General features: G+C 39.3%; 10 protein-coding genes across 10 annotated transcripts; 5 read left to right on the forward strand and 5 right to left on the reverse strand.

The window, feature by feature from the left end:
* Positions 1–167: 167 nt before the first annotated feature.
* pyr1-3 (dihydroorotase) lies at positions 168–7,840 on the forward strand (the record flags this gene model as incomplete). The annotated part of the gene is made up of 5 exons (XM_004361640.1): positions 168–961; positions 1,047–6,752; positions 6,930–6,993; positions 7,279–7,333; positions 7,794–7,840. The coding sequence occupies 5 exons, from the start codon at positions 168–170 to the stop codon at positions 7,838–7,840; spliced, it is 6,666 nt and encodes a 2,221-aa protein (XP_004361697.1).
* A 206-nt stretch (positions 7,841–8,046) lies between these two features.
* On the reverse strand, positions 8,047–9,148 carry DFA_05983 (uncharacterized protein; the record flags this gene model as incomplete). Its single annotated transcript, XM_004361641.1, has 3 exons — positions 8,047–8,520; positions 8,582–8,878; positions 8,984–9,148. The coding sequence occupies 3 exons, from the start codon at positions 9,146–9,148 to the stop codon at positions 8,047–8,049; spliced, it is 936 nt and encodes a 311-aa protein (XP_004361698.1).
* A 740-nt stretch (positions 9,149–9,888) lies between these two features.
* dhx35 (DEAD/DEAH box helicase) lies at positions 9,889–12,033 on the reverse strand (the record flags this gene model as incomplete). The annotated part of the gene is made up of 3 exons (XM_004361642.1): positions 9,889–10,050; positions 10,116–10,247; positions 10,327–12,033. The coding sequence occupies 3 exons, from the start codon at positions 12,031–12,033 to the stop codon at positions 9,889–9,891; spliced, it is 2,001 nt and encodes a 666-aa protein (XP_004361699.1).
* Positions 12,034–12,319: 286 nt separating this feature from the next.
* Positions 12,320–13,549, forward strand: utp23 (U3 snoRNP protein; the record flags this gene model as incomplete). Its single annotated transcript, XM_004361643.1, has 4 exons — positions 12,320–12,497; positions 12,574–12,887; positions 12,969–13,496; positions 13,520–13,549. The coding sequence occupies 4 exons, from the start codon at positions 12,320–12,322 to the stop codon at positions 13,547–13,549; spliced, it is 1,050 nt and encodes a 349-aa protein (XP_004361700.1).
* A 66-nt stretch (positions 13,550–13,615) lies between these two features.
* On the reverse strand, positions 13,616–14,368 carry DFA_05986 (uncharacterized protein; the record flags this gene model as incomplete). Its single annotated transcript, XM_004361644.1, has 2 exons — positions 13,616–14,166; positions 14,230–14,368. The coding sequence occupies 2 exons, from the start codon at positions 14,366–14,368 to the stop codon at positions 13,616–13,618; spliced, it is 690 nt and encodes a 229-aa protein (XP_004361701.1).
* Positions 14,369–15,072: 704 nt separating this feature from the next.
* Positions 15,073–16,582, forward strand: alg2 (glycosyltransferase; the record flags this gene model as incomplete). Its single annotated transcript, XM_004361645.1, has 4 exons — positions 15,073–15,096; positions 15,129–15,835; positions 15,917–16,388; positions 16,481–16,582. 4 exons carry the CDS (start codon positions 15,073–15,075, stop codon positions 16,580–16,582), a joined length of 1,305 nt encoding a protein of 434 aa, XP_004361702.1.
* A 187-nt stretch (positions 16,583–16,769) lies between these two features.
* DFA_05988 (uncharacterized protein) lies at positions 16,770–17,456 on the reverse strand (the record flags this gene model as incomplete). Its single annotated transcript, XM_004361646.1, has 1 exon — positions 16,770–17,456. The coding sequence occupies one exon, from the start codon at positions 17,454–17,456 to the stop codon at positions 16,770–16,772; it is 687 nt and encodes a 228-aa protein (XP_004361703.1).
* Positions 17,457–18,083: 627 nt separating this feature from the next.
* Positions 18,084–18,827, forward strand: DFA_05989 (uncharacterized protein; the record flags this gene model as incomplete). Its single annotated transcript, XM_004361647.1, has 1 exon — positions 18,084–18,827. One exon carries the CDS (start codon positions 18,084–18,086, stop codon positions 18,825–18,827), a length of 744 nt encoding a protein of 247 aa, XP_004361704.1.
* Positions 18,828–19,035: 208 nt separating this feature from the next.
* On the reverse strand, positions 19,036–20,189 carry omt12 (O-methyltransferase family 2 protein; the record flags this gene model as incomplete). The annotated part of the gene is made up of 2 exons (XM_004361648.1): positions 19,036–19,510; positions 19,630–20,189. The coding sequence occupies 2 exons, from the start codon at positions 20,187–20,189 to the stop codon at positions 19,036–19,038; spliced, it is 1,035 nt and encodes a 344-aa protein (XP_004361705.1).
* A 100-nt stretch (positions 20,190–20,289) lies between these two features.
* Positions 20,290–22,852, forward strand: pyd2 (dihydropyrimidinase; the record flags this gene model as incomplete). Its single annotated transcript, XM_004361649.1, has 3 exons — positions 20,290–20,303; positions 21,298–21,475; positions 21,542–22,852. The coding sequence occupies 3 exons, from the start codon at positions 20,290–20,292 to the stop codon at positions 22,850–22,852; spliced, it is 1,503 nt and encodes a 500-aa protein (XP_004361706.1).
* Between the last annotated feature and the right edge of the window lie 90 nt (positions 22,853–22,942).

Here is a 22,942-nt window from a genome sequence, read left to right on the forward strand (position 1 = left end):
AATCAAATCTATTTCATTTTCAAATTTATAAATTAATTTAAACATTATGTATTAATCTATCTATATCTCTCTACTACTCTATCTGTTTCTTTTAGTTTCAAAGACAGAACTCATCTCTTACAATACATACATACATAAATACATACATACATATATAATATAAAAAAATGGATAGACATTTAAATAGAAAGAAAGGTTATTTAATTCTTGAAGATGGAGTTAAATATGAAGGTTTTGTATTTGGAGCAACCAAATCTGTCAATGGAGAATGTGTTTTCACAACAGGTATGGTTGGATATCCCGAAGCCATCTCTGATCCATCGTACACTGGTCAGATCTTGGTATTCTCCTACCCTTTGATTGGAAACTATGGTGTTCCATCGTTTGGAGAGGTCGACCCCAACTCTAAGCTTCCAGTCAATTTCGAGTCGGACAAGGCACACGTCCAAGCCATCATCTGTTCCGACTACACCGACGACTATTCACATTGGGCTGCCGAAAGCTCGCTTTCAGAGTGGCTCGAGAGTGCCGGTATCCCAGGTCTCTATGGTATCGACACCCGTTCCCTCATCACTCATATCCGTGTTAAGGGCTCACTCATGGGCAAGGTCATTGTCGAGGGGTGCGAGCCAGAGGCCAAGATCCCATTCGAAGACATTAATCTCAGAAACTTGGTTGCCGAGGTCTCCACCAAGCAAATCCGTACCTTCCAAGCCGCTCCAAACGTCCGCAAGAACAAGCGTGTCATCGTCTTGGATTGCGGTGTCAAATATAACCAACTACGTATTCTCTTGAATCGTGGTATGGATCTCAAGGTTGTCCCATGGGACTACGACGTCCTCGCCAATGAAAAGGATGAAGAATGGGATGGTCTATTCATCTCCAACGGTCCTGGTGATCCTTCACTCTGCACTACTGCCATCAATAATATTAGAAAGGTTTTAAATCTTTCAAAACCAAAGTAAGAAAAAGAAAAGAAAAAAGAAAAAGTAAAATATATTTACTATTCTTATTGACACTTCTCTTTTACTCTTTCTTTTTTGTAGACCAGTATTTGGAGTTTGTATGGGTAATCAATTATTGGGTTTGGCAGCTGGAGCCAAGACACACAAGATGCCATTTGGTAACCGTGGTTTGAATCAACCATGTGTCGATCAGATTAGTGGACGTTGTCACATCACCTCACAGAATCATGGTTTCGTTATTGATACAGACTCGCTCCCAAAGGAGAGTGGATGGAATGCATATTTTATCAATGCCAACGACCAGTCCAACGAAGGTATCTACCACAAGGACAAGCCATTCTCATCGGTTCAGTTCCATCCAGAGGCTCGTGCCGGTCCCACCGACACCGAGTACCTCTTTGACAACTTTGTACAAAATGTTTTGGGTGTCGAGTGGACATCGCCCATGAACAAGTCCAAGATCATCGAGACGCCAAAGGGCATCACCAAGGTGTTGTTGCTCGGTAGTGGTGGTCTCTCGATTGGCCAAGCCGGCGAGTTTGACTATTCCGGTTCACAAGCCATCAAGGCACTCAAGGAAGAGGGCATCAAGACGGTCTTGATCAACCCCAACATTGCCACTGTCCAGACCAGCCCAGGTCTCGCTGACAAGGTATACTTTTTGCCCGTCAACGCCGCCAGCGTCACCAAGGTCATCATCAATGAGAAGCCCGACGGCATCCTCGTCACCTTTGGTGGACAGACCGCGCTCAACTGCGGTATCGAGCTGTACAAGAGCGGTATCCTCGAAAAGTACAACGTCAAGGTCATGGGTACCCCCATCGACACCATCATCTCCACCGAAGATCGTGGTATCTTTGCCGAGAAGTTGGCCGAGATCAACGAACGTATTGCCCCAAGCGAGGCTTGCAACACCATGGAAGAGTCGTTGGAGAGTGCCAAAAAGATTGGTTATCCAGTGATTGTCCGTGCCGCCTATTGTCTTGGTGGTTTGGGTTCTGGGTTTGCCAACAACCCCGAAGAGCTCACTGCTCTTGTCACCGAGGCATTGGCCACATCCACTCAGGTGCTCATTGAAAAGTCACTCAAGGGATGGAAGGAAATCGAATATGAAGTGCTCCGTGACAGTCACGACAACTGTATCACAGTGTGTAACATGGAAAACTTTGATCCATTGGGTATTCATACTGGTGAGTCGATCGTCGTTGCCCCATCGCAAACCTTGACGGATCGCGAATACCAAATGCTCCGTGAGGTTGCCATCAAGACTGTGCGTCATCTCGGTGTCGTCGGTGAGTGCAACATCCAGTATGCCTTGAACCCCGACAACGAAGAGTACTGCATCATCGAAGTCAATGCCCGTCTCTCGCGTTCCTCGGCCCTTGCCTCCAAGGCTACTGGCTACCCATTGGCCTTTATCTCGGCCAAGGTCGCCCTCGGCTATGATTTGGCCACCCTCCGTAACAACATCACCAAAAAGACAACTGCCTGCTTCGAGCCATCGCTCGACTACCTCGTCGTCAAGATGCCACGTTGGGATTTGAAAAAGTTTAGTCGTGTCTCTCCCAAGATCAGCTCGTCGATGAAGTCGGTTGGTGAGGTCATGTCGATTGGTCGCAAGTTTGAAGAGGCCATCCAAAAGGCCATTCGTATGGTCACTGACAACTCTGTCGATGGTTTTGCACCAGGCATCTACCCAACCAGCGACGAAGAGCTCGAGCACCCCACCAACAACCGTATCCTCGTGCTTGCTAGCGCCTTTGCCGACGGATACACTGTCGAGCGTGTCCATCAACTCACCAAGATCGACCGTTGGTTCTTGACCAAGCTCAAGGACATCATCGACTTGGAGAACCGTATGGTCAAGATGAACTCGGGTGAACTCCCACGCAACGTCATGTTGTACGCCAAGCAACAAGGTTTCTCGGACAAGCAGATTGGTCGTGCCATCGGCACCACCGAGTTGGCCGTGCGTGAGATGAGAAAAAAGATGGATATCATCCCATTCATCAAGCATATCGATACGGTTGCTGCTGAATTCCCAGCACAAAACAATTACCTCTACATGACATACAATGCTCAAGACGATGACATTGAGATCAAGGACAAGGCATACATTACACTTGGTAGTGGTGCCTACCGTATTGGTAGCTCAGTCGAGTTTGATTGGTGCGCCGTCTCTTGTATTCGTACACTCCGTAAACTCGGTCAAAAGTCAATCATGATCAACTTTAATCCAGAGACTGTGTCGACCGATTACGACGAATGCGACTACCTCTTTTTCGAAGAGTTGTCGTTGGAGAGAGTCATGGATATCTACGAAGTCGGTGGCCCCGACTCTAACAATGGTGTCATCCTCTCGGTCGGTGGTCAAATCCCCAACAACCTTGCTATCCCATTGTCGCGTTGCAATGTCAAGGTGCTCGGAACTCACCCCGACTCGATCGACTCTGCCGAGAACCGTTACAAGTTCTCGCGTATGCTCGACGCCATTGGCATCGATCAACCACTCTGGAAGGAGTTGACCAGCGTCGACGACACCAAAGAGTTTTGTGAGACCGTCGGGTTCCCATGCTTGGTGCGTCCATCGTACGTCTTGTCGGGTGCCGCCATGAACGTCGTCAACAGCTCCAGCGAGCTCGAAGCCTTCTTGACCGAGGCTGCTGCCGTGTCCCGTGACTACCCAGTCGTCATCTCCAAGTTTATTCAAGAGGCCAAGGAGATTGAAATCGACGCTGTCGCTGACAATGGCCAAATCGTCTTGTTTGCCATCTCTGAGCACGTTGAAAACGCTGGTGTCCATTCTGGAGACGCCACCATTGTCTGTCCAGCCCAAGATCTCGACGCCAACACCATCGCCAAGATTGAAGAGACTGCCCGTAAGATTGCCGCTGCTCTCGCCGTCTCTGGCCCATTCAACATCCAATTCATTGCCAAGAACAATGAGATCAAGGTCATTGAGTGCAACCTCCGTTGCTCGCGTTCCTTCCCATTTGTCAGCAAGACATTAAACGTTGACTTTATCGAGTTGGCCACCAAGATCATCATCCAAGCCGACTACAAGATTCCTCAACTCGACCAACCAAACTTTGTCGGTGTCAAGGTGCCACAGTTCTCCTTTATCCGTTTGAAGGGTGCCGATCCAGTGCTCGGTGTTGAAATGGCATCGACTGGTGAGGTTGCCTGTTTTGGTAACACTCGTGAGGAGGCCTACATCAAGGGTTTGATCTCGACCGGTTTCCGTGTCCCCGAAAAGAACGTACTTCTCTCGATTGGTTCGTTCAAGGAGAAACAAGAGTTCCTCTCGTCGGCCCGTAAGTTGGTCGACCAAGGATACGTCCTCTTTGGCACCAAGGGTACTGCCGATTTCTACACTGAAAACAATGTAGAATGCATGCAATTGGATTGGGACGAAGAGGGTCAAGGTGACAATATCACCAAAAAGATGACCGACAATACCATCCATCTCTTTATCAACTTGCCATCCAAGAACAAGTACCGTCGTCCATCGTCGTTTATGTCTCGTGGATACTCGTTGCGTCGTGTCGCCGTCGACTTCCAAGTGCCACTCATCACCAACATCAAGTGCGCCAAGTTGTTTGTCGAATCGATCGCCTTTATGCGTGGCCCAATGGCATTGGACCGTGTCGATTGTCGCTCATCGAGCAAGACCATCACCTTGCCCGGTTTGGTCGATGTCCACGTACATTTGCGTGACCCAGGAGCCACCCACAAGGAGGACTGGGACAGCGGTACCGCTGCCGCCTTGGCTGGTGGTTTCACCATCGTCGGTGCCATGCCAAACACCTCGCCTGCCATCATGGACCACGACACCTTTGAGTTGGCCAAGTCCCTCGCCTCTAGCAAGGCACGTTGCGACTATGGTATCTTCCTCGGTGCCACCATCACCAACACCACCCTTCTCAATGCCCTTGCACCAGAATCAATGGGTGTCAAGATGTACTTGGAAGAGACATTTGCTACCTTGCCATTGCGTGACGATCTCAACGCCTGGAAGGAGCACGTCATCAACTGGAACTCACCATTCCCAATCTGTGTACACGCCGACGGCCGTAACCTTGCAGCCATCCTCTTCCTCGGTCACTTGTACAACAAGCATATTCATGTATGTCATGTCTCGCACAAGGAAGAAGTTGACTTGATCCGTGACGCCAAGCTCCGTGGTGTCCATGTAACCTGTGAGGTCAGCCCACACCACCTTGTCCTCTGTCAAAAGGACATTGAACGTATTGGCAGCGGCCAATCCGAAGTGCGTCCAAAGCTCGGTACCGAAGAGGATCGTCAGGCCCTCTGGGACAACCTCGACTACATCGACATGATCGCCACCGACCATGCTCCACACACCTACGAAGAAAAGATCTCGGCCAAGCCACCCCCAGGTTTCCCAGGTCTCGAGACTTCCTTGCCATTGATGTTGACTGCCGTCCACGAAGGTCGTCTCACCCTCCAACGTTTGCGTGAAATGATGCACGACAACCCCATCCGTATCTTTAACCTCCCCGAACAACCAAACACCTACATTGAAGTAGATATGGACGAGGAATGGGTTATCCCCAAAAAGTTGGGTTTCACCCGTTGCGGTTGGACTCCATTCTCTGGCCTCAAGGTCCGTGGACGTGTCACCCGTGTCGTTCTCAGAGGTAAGCTCGCCTACCTCGATGGTAAGGTCATTGCTCAACCAGGATACGGTCAAAACGTCCGTACCCTCGTACCAACTACCCCAAGAGAAGTATCCTCTTCGTTGGCCGTGCCAGCCGTCCCAGTAGAGTCATCACCAAAGAAGCAACCAGCTCAATCAATGACTTCACCAAACGTCTTGCCATTGGTTGGTACCTTGATCAAAAAGGACAATGCCATCCAATTGTTCCACCCACACGACTCTGCCTCATTGTCTGCCATGAAGCACATCTACACTGTCAAGCAATTTGACCGTAAGATCTTGCACAACCTCTTTGGTTTGGCACACGAGATGCGTCTCCAAGTCAAAAAGTCTGGTGGTTCAGACGCCCTCAAGGGCAAGGTCTTGGCCACTCTCTTTTACGAGCCATCCACCCGTACCCAATGCTCATTCTCTGCCGCCTTTGAGCGTCTTGGTGGAAGCGTCATTGCAATCGACTCTGCTTCTTCCTCGGTCGTCAAGGGTGAGTCTTTGGCCGACACTGTTCGTACACTCGAGTGCTACGCCGATGCTATCTGCATCCGTCACCCACAAGTCGGTGCCATCGACACTGCCATCAAATACGCCAAGAAGCCAATCATCAACGCCGGTGATGGTGTTGGTGAACACCCCACCCAAGCCTTGCTCGACGTCTTTACCATCCGTGAAGAGTTGGGTACCGTCAATGGCCTCACCATCACAGTCATTGGTGACCTCAAGAATGGTCGTACCGTCCACTCACTCGTCCACCTCTTGTCGCTCTACCAAGTTAAAATCAACTATGTTTCACCAGCCTCTTTGGCCATGCCAGAAAAGATCATCAAGGAATTGACCGAAAAGGGTATCGAACAACACATCTACACCAAGTTGACCAACGAAGTCCTTTCCAACACCAACGTTCTCTATGTCACCAGAGTACAAAAGGAACGTTTCCAAGACTTGGCCGAATACGAAGCCGTCAAGGATTCCTTTATCATCACCCCACACACCCTCACCCACGCCATGGATAACATGATCGTCATGCACCCACTCCCACGTGTCAACGAAATCTCTCAAGATGTTGACTCTGATCCAAGAGCCGCCTACTTTAGACAAATGGAAAATGGAATGTACGTTAGAATGGCTCTTTTGTCTTCCATCTTGGGAAATCAAAAGAATTAAATAATATAATATAAACACAATAATCACAATAAATAAAATAAAATATATATAGATAATATAAATTCAAACACAAAATATCTAGGAAACCCAATAATTTATTTATTTATTAATTAAATTTCATCAAGAGAGGGTCGAGAGGATGGGGATAAGATGGATAAGAGTGTGCTAGATATCAAAGAGAATGATAATGTATGTATAATAGAGTGGTGGAGAGAAGTAAATCTCTCCCAATGATCAAAATGTATTGGTCGTTAATTAATCGCTGCGTTCTTTTAGGTTTCAACCTTAGACAATAGAATGCTAAAATTGTTTAGTGTGTTGCTTGACTTGTTTCATTAAATCTCTTGGTTTGGCTACACTTTGAACAAATGGGTCCAGACTTGTCGAGCATTCTCCTTGGCTTTCATTCCAATTGGTGTCAGTTTGACTTTGGTGGCTTAATACCTTTCTTTCTAGGAAAGATGATCTATCCAGGAAATTGAACTAGGTGCTGAACTAGTCCTTATTCAACCACACAATATAAGAAATGGTGTGTACCATTTGTTTCAAAATCATCATTTTTCCTACCATCCTCTTCAACCATTTGACCAAGAATCAATACCAACTAGACTTAGTTCAGGACCAGTGAGAAATAGATCCATAAGGTCGTCAATCAACTCGTCCATATGGATCGGGCAATCGGTCGCTCCCAGTTGATCCAAACCACACAAAGGTAAGAGATATGGTCGAGTACCCACGACTAACGAGACCAACTGAACCGGACCAGTCTCCAAATTTGGTATCCACAATGTTGTCATCCATCACTCAGTCGATATTGTTGCTAGCTTGTGCTTTATTGTTTGTTCAGCTCCTTGGCATGGAGGCAAGACAAAGAGACTTGGTGAAGAACAGGTCTGTAGAATCCACTCAGCCTTTTCCGCGCAACGTTGGGTGATAGCCTACCTAGCCCTGGAATTGTGAGAAATCAAGTTCTGTTGTTCTATTTTTAGCTGGTGTCTCGAAAGACTGTTTCGAAGCTTCATACAACAGAATTTGATTTCTCATAATCCCAGGGATATGCTATCAAAATCCAACGTCATTGTTAGAATGCAGGCAGAGTTGGGTCCTTTAGATGTCGTCAGCCAAGCCCGTTCACTGGAATTTTAATTCACTGTCAAATAAATCACTTTTATAAAGCTCTCTGTGCTCTATGTCTTTTTTATATTATATTATTTAATCTTTATTATTATTAATCTATTTTTTTTAAAGATCAGATTTAGATGGATAACTAGTTTGAGTTCCATATCTAGTTACTGATATGGCTGATACTCGACTTGCTTTTGAAATACTTTCAGCCATGTCAAATGATTGATCGAGATAATGTGCCAATGCACCTGTGAAGCTGTCACCAGCACCTGTTGTGTCGACAGCCACCACCTTTTCAGTAACTGGGACATGAGTGTATTGGTCGATACCCTTGTAATCTCGACTAACCAACAAACATCCATTCTCTCCCAATGTGACAATAACCGATTGAATGGTAGGATATTTGTTCATGACACTGTCCAACACCAACTGATGCAAAGTGCTCATCGATGTCATATCAATCTTTTCCTCTGTCTTTTTTGCAATTCCAATCAACTCTACTTCATTTAATAATAATATATCTACAAATTCCATCATTTCCATTAACAATGGATCATTTGTAACAGGTGATAAATTTAATATAGTCTTGCACTAAGAGAGCAATAGTAGTATTAGTTCTAATCGCAATGTGTAATTATAATTTGTAACATACAGATGAAGCAGGTTGTTTAGCAACTTTTAATGCTTTAAATGTTGTTTCAAGAGATACTTCAAGTTGACATAATAGATAACTTGATTTTTGAATGGTAAAAGTTGCATCAATGACATCTTGTTGATCTAGTTTATCATTTGATCCACCAACAATGATGATATTATTATTTCCTTTACTATCGACAATGATGGTTGCACAACCTGATGGTACATCTTTGACAAGACCAACATGTTTGATATCGATATTCTTTGATTTGAAATTCTCTATTGTATTCTTTCCAATCATATCATCACCAACCTTTGTTATGATACACTAAAACCATGTGTGTGTCAATCAACTTTGTATTAGCATCTATATGATATCATACATGTCATAGTTTCATCAACAACAACAATCACATACACATTCAGAGCCAAGCAAAGCACATTGAACGGCTTGATTCGATGCTTTACCACCATAGCTAGTTTTAAAGTCATTTCCTTTGATTGTTTCACCAACTACCGGTATTCTAGCGCAATAGGTGAACATATCCCAGTTACTAGCCCCAATCACTGTTATCTTTCCCATTTTGTTTTCTTTTTGTAATAATAATTATTATTGAGTGTTTGAAAATAAGGAAATTTCGATGCTGATAGCTCACAACGATTTTTAATTAATTAAAAAATCCTCAAACAAATAAAATAATAAATAATACCCAGAGTTCATTCTGGACCCAGATAACAATAAAAAAATAAAAGATTTAAGAACAGATCCCTGGGGGGTTTCATTTCATAATTAAGTGAGTTTTGTTTGATTGCAGGAAGGGATCTTGAGTGTCTTCTAAATTTTATGGGAGAATGGGCAAGAGACCTTCTATCAACACCACATATGCCATTTTTTCTGGGAATGATTCTCAGAATCATCGATTTGAACCTTCATCGATAGATCAATCTCCCATAAATTCTATCGTTCAATTTATCACACAAGCATTGTATATCGATGATTAAAATATCCTATTCAAGGTCCATTTCCGCAATCAAAAAACTCTATTGTCAAGAAATCCTAAGGATCTGTTCAAAATTATCTTTTTTTTTCATAGATAATTTTTCTGGGAATGGTTCGCAGAATCATCGATTTGAGCCTTCATCGATAGATCAATCTCCCATAAATTCTATTGGTTAATGTATCAAACAATGATTGTATATTGATGATTCATGTATCTTATTCAAGGTCCATTTCCGCAATTCAAAAACTCTACTGTCAAGAAATCCTAAGGATCTGTTCAATATATTTTTTTTTTTGTTGTTACCCAAGGATAAATAGTTTATTTATTTTGAATAATAATGAGGTGCGATTTCTGACAACCAATTTGGTTCAATGACTGTTAGTTCCTTCATAAATTCTTTGGTTGTAATAATTACATCATGGAAGATAACCCATTCTGGAGAATTGATAGTACCAATGATAGAGGTTGGATGAATCCATAAATTCTAAATGATTAAAAAAAAAATAATTAATATTTAAAGTTGATTTGTTTGTTTTTTTTTTTACATACTCTTTTATCTTTAATAGTTTGATAAGATCCATCTGGTAAAAGTCTAGCTGCATTTGAAAAGAAACCACTTACGATTGCCTTTCTAACCAATACACTTGGATCCACTTTTTTTGTATCATTATTATTATTGCCCTCTACTTGTTGTTGTTGAAAACAAGAAACTAATTTGATATTATATTTTTTTTGTATAACCAACCAATTGTTTTCTAACTTGGAGTACTCTTGTCATTGCTTTGGCATTGAGTCCATTGTCGTGACACCATCCAGATTGATCCTTTTGTTTTATGTCGACATAGGAGTTGTAAATATTGAGCAGTGTTAGGTGGTCACCTTCCTTGACACCAAATTGTTTTCTGACCAATGATTGGTTGTATTGTATTCCTGGGATGGTCAACATGGCAACAATGGACAGACACTCTTCAGAGCAACCAAAGTCTGAAGCAGCCGACAGAATCATTTTAGAGAATGGGGGTTCGGTTGGCAGCTCTGCCATGGTCATTCCAATCGGTGAGGTTAGTTTGGCATAATCGTCAATAGCACCGAGTGCGTATAATAGTTCGAGTGCACGAACCAGTGAGTCTGCGACGGGTGGTGACAAGAAATCAAATGCCAATATATTGTCGATTCCCAATGCTTTGAGTTGTAGGACGACCGATGAAAGATTGGATCGTTGTATCTCGGGGATGGTGTGTACGTCTAGCTTGGCAAATGCAGCTTCGGTGTAGAGACGATAGCATTTACCCGATCTATTACGACCGGCACGGCCAGCTCGCTGATTGGCCGATGCTTGCGAGGTTGGAACCACCACCAAAGAGTCGGTTCCAGAACGTCCACTATAACTCTTTATCTTTACGAATCCACAGTCCACCACATACACGATACCATCGATAGTGATTGACGTCTCTGCAATATTAGTGGCCAATACAATCTTTCTCTTGTGTATGTTTGGTGGTGCAAACACTTTCATTTGTTTCTCTAGTGGCAGACCTGAGTATATCGGCACGATCGTATACTGGTGTTGTTGGTTGGTGGGATCATCCGACAGACGATCAATCAGTTGACGACGGACTGTTTCAATTTCATCTTGACCTGTCAGAAACACCAACACATCACCGGGTGTCTGTGTAAGATGTATGTCTACGATGGTCTTGACGGTCGTGTCGACATAGTTTGCGGTTGGTTCCTCGAGATAGTGTAGATCGACCGGGTAGTTTCGTCCTTCAATCGATAAGATGGCACAAGTATCTTTGGTCTTGTCATTACTGTCCTTGTTGAGATTAAAGTAATTGCAAAAGTCTTCAGCATCGAGTGTAGCCGACGACACGATGACACGCAAATCAGGACGTCTGACCATAACCTTTTTCAACAGACCAATCACCAAATCAGTACTTAAACTTCGTTCATGTGCTTCGTCAATCATCACCACGGGGTATCTTGATAGCAAAGGATCAACCATCATCTCTCGTAACAACATACCATCGGTCATATACTTGATTGCAGTGGTGTTGGTAGTTTGGTCATCGAATCTAATGGTATAGCCAACCTTGCCTCCAACCGTCGACTCACCCATCTCTTCCGCCACACGAACAGCGACCGAAGTAGCAGCAACTCTTCTTGGTTGCGTGACAGCTATGCATCTTCCACCATCACACCATCCAGCTTCATACAAGTATTGAGGTATTTGTGTAGTCTTTCCACAACCAGTATGACCAACGACCACCAACGTTTGTTTTGTTTCAAGTAGATGTAATATATGTTTTCTTAATTGATAAACAGGTAATGCTAACCTTTGTTGAGTAATCGACAATGATCTTTGATTTAAATTATTAAATAGTAAAACATCTTCTGATGACGACAATGATGATGATGATTCTTGTTGTTGTGAAGAATAATTATTATTATTATTATGACTTGACATCTGTATGTATATATATCTTATTCTTATTAAACTTGAAGAATGTGTTTAAACAAATGGTTAAAGCATTCTCCATTTACATCATTTATATTTGTATTTGTTTGAATAATTGGATTTGCGAAAATCTTGCAATGACCTCGTTCGTCAATACTCTTTTATATTGTTTTATTCGACAATAATACAGATAATTAATCTTCAATACCAACAACACAGATAATTAATCTTCAATACAATACAATACAGATAATTAATCTTCAATACAATACGATACCGATAATTTATTGAAGAGATGAAAGTAAAAAGGAATAAGAATAATAAAAAGATTATAGCATACTATCACCACAACTTTTCATTTAGAGAACCTTTCTCGGTTTTAGTCGATCCATTCTTTATCTTTAAATGTTTAGAGTTTAATGTAGACTTTGATAAAGCTATTAGAAATACTTTGGGTGAAAAGACTAGATTATGTATGTTTAAACAACAATAATAAAAGAGAGAGAGAGATAGACAATTGAAACTAAACTCTTTGTTTTTCGTTTAAAGACACAACAACATGTGCACTTGAAGAAGCTAGAATACAAGGAGAAGACTATCAAAATGTTTTGAATTTGGCAAGAACCATTAGTCATTTTAGATGTAATCACAAGGATCATGAATTCATTGATCGTGACTTTCCAACCTACTCGTGTTTTGAAGATATGGTGACCAAGAATCCAAGTCGTTTCTATCTATGTGTTCAAAACAATGATGCTAGATTCGATCTACGTACCAAACCTGGTATTCCTCTTATGTTTATTCTTTCAAACTTTGTCATTCTTGAAAACCCTTCAAAGGTTTCTTATCAAACTTCATCTCAGGTAAGGCAAAAACAAACATTAATAATAATAATAATTTAAAGGGAATATAATATAATATACTAATTTGAATCAATTCTATAGACACAAAAAGATTTAACAAAGATTACAGATTATGAAAGAGCATTGGTTAGAAAAGAGGTGCTGGAACAAAGACTAAAGATAAAGTTGGAAAGAATTAGATCAAAGGGCAAAGACCCTGAATTGGAATTATTGCCAACTGCTGCAGAAACAGCAATTGAATTGGAACGTAAAGCAAAGGAGGAAAGAGAAAGAAAAATGAAAGAAGAGGATCTACTCCGTGAACAAATGGAGGCTGCTGAAAACAGTTATTTAAAAACAAACAAAAAGAAAAAGAAGAAATTGATATTATCAACATCTACTCCAAAACCAAAAGAAAATGGAGATGATGACAATGAAGAAAATATAACTACTGTAGATAAAAAAGAAGATGAAAAAGAATCAACAAAAATATCAACAACATCAACAAATACAAAACCAACAACAATATCATCAAAAGTAGGTATTAACGACAATAGGAAACAAGATCTTGGGAAATCAAAGTTATTATCAGTCAAAAAGAAAAATAACAAGGAAGTAATGGTACCAGAGGTTAAAACAATTAAAAAGACTAGAAGAAAGAAATCAAAATCAACTGGAGATGATCAAATGGATACAACTGCAAACGAATAAAAGGAGTAATGATATATACAACAAAAGATTTATTTACATTAAGCTTTAGTACCATGTAATAATTTAAATATAGAATGTAAATCTGGTGGATGAATTAATTTAGAGGATCTATTCTTCTTTGTAGATTTTCCAGAAGTCAAAGTCGTATTGGCTAGAGGTACCATTATTTCATTTGTTGGTGGTTGTTGTTGTTGATGTGGATGATAATAACTTGGAAGATTATGTTTTTGGTTGACGGGTGCAGATGCTGGGAATGATATACTCATTGGACGTGGTCGTTGTCTAACATAGAGTGGTTGATCATAGATGTAGTGACGCAACACCATTGTATTGTCTCCCTGTGACTTGTTGTAAATCGATGGAGTAGAAAACTCCCACATTTTCAAATACGATTCTCCTCCAACCAAAGTAAAACATCTTTGGTATCCCAATAGATAGCCATCGGCCATTTGAACCTTTGATATTTGTGTTTGTTTCCAAACTCCATTTTTAGTCTTTCGGTATTGATACTCTGAGAATGGTGAATAACATGATGATATAAGTGAATCCAAACTATCAGATTCTTGACAAACTAAATGTAATTCTCCATCTAAATAAAAAAAGGGAAATTAATAAATAATCTATAATTTATATTTCAAGTTATAGTTTTTACCTTGAACATCCTTTGAAATCAAATCAATTTCATTGATTACATTTATATCTTGATCGTTGATTGATACTTTTCCAGAAAGATTAAAAATATTTAATAATTCTAAATATTCTATTCCAGTTAAAGGGAATTTTGTACTCATTGTTATAAAAATAATAATAATTTAATATATTTTAAAAGTATGTATGTGTGAAGTGTAGTTGGTTGTATTTGTAGTCTTTGAAAGAATTAAAATTTTTGAATCAAAGTCTGAATGGATGATTTGAGGAGAGAGAGAGAGAGAAGACCAATTACAAATAAAGGTAAAATTAAATTTAATATATATTGATTTGCAGGTCACACGCTACGATAGATTTCTTATTCTTAAAAGTGATTAATGTCTCAGCAACGATGGTGGTTGATCCCACCCAACCAAGCCAGTTCGTTCAACAAAAGATTGAACGGGTGTACTATCTTATGAATAAACCCAAAAACACCCCTCTCCAACCAAAGTTGGCCTGTCTCTCACTGCTTTATAAACATACTTAACAACCAACCAAACCCCTTCTTTCCTACTTATTAGAGTGCGAGACGGACGTTAGACTGAGTGACAGGACACAATCAATGTCGAGTGGCAAACCGTTGGATTGATTGTCCACATCATCATGTTCAACCACTACACATAAAGGGAAGTAACCTTTTTTGGGATAACAACAAAAAATAGATATAAAATATATTCCATTCCAAAGAATAACAAAACAACTAATAGAAAGTCTAGAAAGAAGAATGATTTTAATAAAAGTTAACTATTGTATTGATGACTCATCTTAAATTTAATTTATTTTAAATAATCATTTTTTGACAAGAATGTCTTTAGAAAACTTGAGCAAAGTTTTATTCTTTTTAATTTTATTTATTTATAGATAGAGTGTAGCAGAATGGGGAAAAATAATAGTAGTACTAGTAGTAGTAGTACTACGAGTAATAGTGGTAGTAAGAAAGAAGAAAGATTATTAAAAATAGCATTCTTACATCCAGATCTTGGTATTGGAGGAGCTGAAAGATTGGTTGTTGATGCAGCACTTGCTCTAAAGTCAAAGGGACACAGTGTCACAATGTATACATCACGTCACGATCCAAAGAGATCGTTTAAAGAGACACATAATGGAGAACTAGAAGTCAAGGTTGCTGGTGGATACTTCCCACGTCATCTATTTTGGAGATTCATGGTCATCTGTGCAATCATTCGTAATGTATTGTGTGCATTGTCTATCATCTTTGGCAAGACAAAGTATGACGTTGTCGTCATTGATCAAATATCTGCATCGATTCCTCTCTTTAAATTATTGTCACGTTCAAGAGTACTCTTTTACTGTCATTTCCCAGACAAGTTGTTGACTAGTCGTACATCTCTTCTCAAGAAACTGTATCGTGTGCCAGTCGATTGGTTCGAAGAATACACTACGAGTTGGGCCGACAGAACCGTTGTCAATAGCAACTTTACAGCATCCATCTTTAAAGAATCTTTCAAATCAATTCACAATCTTCCATCGGTTCTCTATCCCTCTTTAAATCTTAAACAATATGATGAAACTAAACCATCAAATGAAGGTTTATCTTTTATTCCAAAGTATGCAAAATAATCTAAAAAAAAAGAGAGGGAGTATAATCTTGTTAAATCATTCTTACTTTTCTTTTACTATTTGTTTAGAGACAAAAAGATAATATTATCAATTAATAGATATGAAAGAAAAAAGAATTTATTATTGGCATTGGATGCATTCAAAGAGTTGCGTGATAAATTACAAGGTGATAATAATGTTGATCAATATCATGTAGTTATTGCTGGTGGTTATGATCCTGGATTAAAAGAGAATGTTGAACATTTACAAGAGTTGAAACAACGTTGTCAAGAGTTGGGTATCAGTGATCATGTATCGTTTGTCTGTTCATTCAACGAGGAACAGAGATCATGGTTGTTGAGAAACTCTATCTGTCTTGTTTACACTCCATCCAACGAACACTTTGGCATTACACCACTTGAAGGTATGTATATGCGTCTTCCAGTGGTCGCCGTAAACAGTGGTGGTCCACTCGAAACTGTAAAGAATGGTGTCACTGGTTATCTTTGTAATCCAACTCCAAAGGATTTCTCTACTGCATTTTATAAAATTGTTAAAGCTGTAAGTATAAATCAAAAGGAATAGGAATAGGAATATCTAATATGTATAAATATCAAACTTTATAACTAATCCTCCTTCCTTACTTCTTTTAGAATTCAAAGGAAATGGGTAATGAAGGTAGAAAATGGGTAGAGAAGAGTTTCTCTTTCCAACAATTTGCAAATTCTCTAGATGATATTGTATTATCTATATAAATATCATCAAAACTATAAATAATAATAATAATACAACCAAAAGGATTGTGACCTCGATCAATTAAATATTAATAATAATTATTTGACAATGTTTGATTCGTTGTTGCCTATTTTCGTTTATTGGTTAGTTCTGGATTGATATATACAAGGTTGTTATGTTAAAGATCTGACGTTGATGTTGTTGTTGTTAGGATTGAAGTTGGTATGCAGCATCATGAATATCTTTTGTATCTAGTATAACTTTTTCCATCATTTCCAATATTGATTGTGAATCTTTATCTATACTATCAATATTACCATTTATATCGGTTAAAACTGTTATTACATTGTTGTTATTGTCTGCATCATTATTATTATTATTATTATTATTGTTGTTATTATTAGAAGAGGATGAAACAGAAGTATTTATAATGGTTGGTGATTGTTTTTGTATACTTTGAGCCATCTCTGCATTGACGATTGATGGTACGTCCATTCTTAATTTTTGTACTTTTGCAACGACAGATTGAAGCTCTGTCAATAGAGAAGCATGTGTCTTGACCAAAAGGGGATCTGCTTGTTGTTGTTCAACCTCTTTGATGAGTTCCATCTGCGACGATGTGACTGGTGGTGGAGGAGGAAGAGGTTCTGGTTCTACAATAGGTGGAGGTGGTGGAGGAGATACCACCTCATAGTTGCTTATCAAGCTATTAAACAATTCGTATTTAAATGATTGCAAGTATTTCTGTAACTCTTGATCATCTTTAAGAGTTTCTTTGTTGATTGTTGTATGTGTTCCACCAGCTGCACCAGCAGCAAGTTGACTCTGTAGCAATTGATCCCAAACTAATTCTAATTGATCAACATATTGTTTTGCTAATTGTTTCTTTCCCATCCTTTTAAAAAGATACTTTTGTTATCAATGATGAGTATTATAGTATAGACTGAGTGCAAGTGTTTGATTTCAGATTCAATGTTTGTTCTCTGTAAACATTCAAATTTGGCGCCAAAATAAGTTGGGGAAATTTAATATATAATTTAAAAAAAAAAATCAAATCAAAAGTGAAAAGATAAACAATTATTTCATTTACTCCTCTATCTCTAGATACATCAATATTATTATTATCTATAGATAATATAATGTTTCAATAAAGTATGTATTATCATGATTAAAAATAATAAATAAATAAAAATAATTGAGAGAAACAAAAAATTAGATGAAATTTCGTTTTTTTTTTGTGGTTTGAGAACGGCGTTCGTCAAGCTGCTTCTCAAGCTAATCCAATCTCCCCAGACCCGAGATTGGAACTGGCTATGTATTGACGAACACAGCTGCAAAGGTTCTACAAGCTTTTTGGTCTTGTAGATGGACTGGACAATAATTTTAATTGTTTTATACCAAAAAGTATAAATAGTATCGATGTTGATCAAATATGAATATCATTCTCATCAAATCAAAACAACAAATAATAATAATAATTAATTAATAATAATAATTTAAAATTATTTCTTTTCAAAAATCATGTCCAACAATATTACAAATTTAAAAAACATTAAACTTTATTCAACCAATTCACCAAATGTAGCCAAAGTTTATATTTTCTTGTCACATTTACAACTACCATTTGAAGTCATTCCAATTAGTTTTAGAAAGGGTGAACAGTATTCAGATGAATTTATTGCCATCAATCCAAACAGTAAGATTCCAGTCATCATTGACACTAATCGAATTGGAGAGGATGGAAAACCAGTAAAGGTATGGGAGTCTGGAAATATTCTCATCTATCTCGCCAAGAATTATGGAAAGGGATTATACCTACCAAATGAAGAGACCAACCCAACCAGCCATTACGAAGTGTTGAACTTTTTATTCCTCCAAATGGCAAGCGTCGGTCCTACCCTAGGACAGCTTTACCATTACACCTTTTATGCTCAAGAAAAGGTGGAATATGCTATCAACCGTCATGCAACTGAAGCCCGTCGTCTACTTAGTGTCCTTAATCGTCAATTGTCCACCCGTAGCTTTGTTGCAGGTGATGAATTATCTGTAGCCGATTTTGCCATCTTCCCATGGACTCGTCTCATTCAATACTTTGCTCCTCACATTGTTGCCTCTGACTATCCCTTTTTGGTTGAATACAATCAACGTCTCGAACAATTCGAATCAACCAAGGCATTCAAACTATACGATGAAAGTTTCAAAGGATCAAACCAAAAACCATTAAATGATGATGAAAGAAAGGTTCTCTTTGGTCGTGATCATTAAAATCCAAAAAACTTTGTAAATTAAATAAATAAATAAATAAATAAATATATTTTTTTTTGTGTACAACTTTTAGATTTTTTCCTTTTTTTTTTTAGATTAAGTTAGTAACCTAAAATATTTGTATGCTTTGTTTTATAATTTAATTAATTATTATTTTTTTATTTATTTAATTATTTTCTTTTTTGTTTGTTATAATCGATTCGATTTTTTAAATTTTGGTAATAATGGTGATTGGTGGTAACATTGGATCTTGAGTCTTGATAACCTTTTCAATCTTGAAACCAACCGAAGAGACGAGGGCTTCCCATTCACGTTCTGATCTTTCTTTTCCTGAAACCAATTGCATCATGGACAAATCCATCCAAGCAACAATGTTGTAGCAGTTCTTGTTGATGGTATCGAGGACAGCATCAAAGATGTATACCTTGCCACCTGGAAGCATTGCCTTGTGGATCGAGGTAAGAATCTTTTTAGAGTGTTCATCATTCCAGTCGTGCAAGACACGTTTGATGGTGTAGAGGTTGGCAGGTGGGACAGCCTCAAAGAATGATCCTTCTACCTCTTTGAATCTTGGGTCAATGTTTTGACGTTCCAATAACTTGTTCTTTTCACATACATATGGTAAATCAAAATTAATACCAGTCTTGATAGTTGGATTTTGTCTAAGAATTTCTTGAATAAAACTAAAAGAAAAGATAAAAGAAAAGACAAAGAAAAAGACCAAAGAAAAAGACCAAAGAAAAATATTATTAATCTCTCATTACATTTGTTTGATTATTTGTTTGTTTGTTTGTATACATACACTCCTTGAGAACCACCAATATCACAAACAGTATCGAAACCCTTGAAATCACCAGTGGCTACGACACGTTGGTTAACATAGTTGGTGTAACCAGACATACCCTTACGGAAACGGAGACCTTCTTCTGGCTTTTCTCTCATGTAGTCCCAGTAGTCACCTTGGATGCCAAGAGAGGCGTATGGTTGGGCGCTGCCAGTCTTGACAGTGTCGAGGAAGTTCTCCCATCCACGGTAATGGTCAAAGTTGCACTTTAAGAGGATGATGTTACGGACATTCTCGTTGAGCAAGAGCTTTGAGTGTTCGGTTTGAGTAAAGTAGCCATACTCTTCCTCTTCGTGGAAAATGCTCATGGTGGTGAGGGCACGCATCAAACGGTAGAGGAACTCGCCGTTGCAACCAATGGTCTTGGCAATGTCAAAGGCACTCTTACGACCTTCCTTGAGATGTGAGGCAATGTCCAACTCGGCGGCAACGTGCAATGATTTGGCTCTGGTAAATCCATTAGCAATATCAATCAAATCATTGATTGTTTGGAATTCCGAATCTTTTGAGCTCATCATGTTTTAGTACTTTTATGGATTAATTTAAAGTTGATTAATATTTAAAGAGATAATTTATGTATTTATATAAAAAATGAATGAATGAATGAATGAATGAATAATGGTTAATTATGTGTATGTATAAGTTGTTTTGGAAAAAGACAGATTGAATTGAATTGCGATGGTGATGAGAATTATTAAGAGCTTTGTTGTTGTTGTTGTTGTCTCTGTCTTTGTGTGTGTGTGTTGTTCTCTTCCTTCCTTAATTATTATAGGTGTGCTGCCCATTTAACTTAACAACCACCCCTCTATTTTTAACACATCTAGAGAGGGGTGGTTTTCTACCAGAAACCCCCTCAACTCTTTATAAAATGTGTTTGTTGTTGCATCTGGGAGACTGCTGCTACTGATATAGATGCGAATATTTAAATTAAATAGAAACAATGCTATCTGGCTCTCTTTTTGATTGTGTGTGTGACTATTTATGATTGGGCTATGTGCATTTAAAATTGCTTGCTTCTGTGTGTGAGGTTGTAAAGAATGATGATGAATAAGAAGACAGAAGGGTTTTTTGAAATGAAATGAACAGAATACAATGAATTAATGGTGGTATGCTATAGTGAAAGTGTGTATCTTTATCATCTCCTACATCATTGTATATCACAAACAACAACAAGTCCTATATATGGGGTTGTTTAAATATTTGTTGTTTTGTAAATCTTTGATCATATCATATCTGCTGCTGGTGGTTGGAAATGGTGTGTAGTACTGTTTATGGTGCGAGATGGTTGTATATACAATACTGTTTCCTGCTGTGTAAGTATTACAACTACTGTAATTGTAAGAATAAAGATTGAAGTTGCATCAATGTAAAATTGCCTATGAGAGCTGGTTGGTTGATCCTCATTTAATTTTAAAAAATATCTGTCAATCTCATGATCTAATTTAGAGAAAGGGGGGGAGTAGACTTTACTCTTCATTTACAAGACATAACACACAATCAACAATATTAATCAATGGTCAGTAGTAGTAGTAGTAGTTAGAGTCCCTATTTACATATATAACTTACTAATATCTACTCTCAAATGTACTACATTATCTCTATGAATCAATCAACTACTATCTAGAGTTCAATACTTATCAAGAATGGTACAGTAACCAATGATGATCATCAATGTAAATCAGATGTATTAATCATTGATGGAAAGATTAAAGATGTCGGTTTGAATCTAGTTGCTCCTGCTGGAGTACAAGTAGTTGATGCTACTGATAAGTTGGTCATCCCTGGTGGTATTGATCCACATACTGTATGTCTCATCAAACAAACAACTCAAGAGAGATAATTTTATACTAACTTTATCTTTATCTATTAGCACTTTCAATTACCATTCATGGGAACAGTTGCAGTAGATGATTTTAATATTGGTACACAAGCAGCTGTTTCAGGAGGAACTACATTTGTAATTGATTTTGTCATTCCAACCAAAGGACAAAGTTTGTTGGAAGCATACGACCAATGGAGATCATGGGCTGACCCCAAGGTCAACCACGACTATGGATTACACGTTGCTATCACATGGTGGGGCGAGCAGGTCAGTCGTGAGATGGAGATTTTGGTCAAGGAACGTGGTGTCAGCAGCTTCAAGGTGTTTATGGCCTACAAGAACGCATTCATGGTCAACGACGAAGAGATGTATCATATTTTCAAGAGATGTAAAGAGTTGGGAGCTTTGGCCCAAGTTCATGCCGAGAATGGTGATCTCGTGCTCGAGGGACAAAAGAAGATTTTGGCAATGGGTATCACTGGTCCTGAAGGCCACGAGCTTTCCAGACCAGAAGAGTTGGAGGCTGAAGCAACCAATCGTGCCATCACTATTGCCAACAGTGTCAACACACCAGTCTATATCGTTCACGTCATGAGCAAGGGTGCTGCCGAAGTCATCCGTCATCACCGTGGAAAGGGTCATCGTGTTTTTGGTGAGCCTATTGCTGCCGGTCTCGGTGTTGATGGTCAACAATGCTGGAATCACGATTGGAGACATGCTGCTGCCTATGTCATGGGTCCACCAATCCGTCCAGACCCAACCACCAAAGAGTACTTGATGGACATGTTGGCAACTGGCGACCTCCATTGCGTCGGAACTGACAATTGCACATTCTGCGCCGACCAAAAGGCTATGGGCAAGGACGACTTTACCCGTATTCCAAATGGTGTCAATGGTGTCGAGGATCGTATGTCGATCGTTTGGGAAAAGGGTGTCAACACTGGAAAGTTGACTGCTTGCGATTTTGTCCGTGTCACATCGACCGCTGCCGCCAAGATCTTTAATGTCTACCCACAAAAGGGTCGCATTGCCATTGGATGTGATGGTGATGTTGTTCTTTGGGATCCAAAGGCCACCAAGACCATCTCGGCCGCTACCCATCACCACGCCGTCGACTTTAACATCTTTGAAGGTATGAAGGTCACTGGTTTGGCCGATACCACCATTGTCGCCGGTAAGATTGTTTGGAGCAACAACAAATTACAAACTGTCCAAGGCAGTGGAAAATACATTGAAAGTACCGCTTTTGGACATCCATTCCTCGGTATTGAAACACGTGACATTGCTCGTAATGAACTCTTGTTCAAGGTTGAACGTGAACCTTATACTGGTCCAGTTATTGATTTATCTAAAAAATAAAATAAAACAATAAATTAAAATAAAATATTATTTGTACAACAACAAGAACAAAAGAGAGAGAGAGAGAGAAGTGCGTGATGAAAGATTTAT

Source organism: Cavenderia fasciculata (genome assembly GCF_000203815.1).
Source record: "Cavenderia fasciculata unplaced genomic scaffold Scf_Dfasci-G-p-12c09.r1-3, whole genome shotgun sequence".
Taxonomy (NCBI): domain Eukaryota; phylum Evosea; class Eumycetozoa; order Acytosteliales; family Cavenderiaceae; genus Cavenderia; species Cavenderia fasciculata.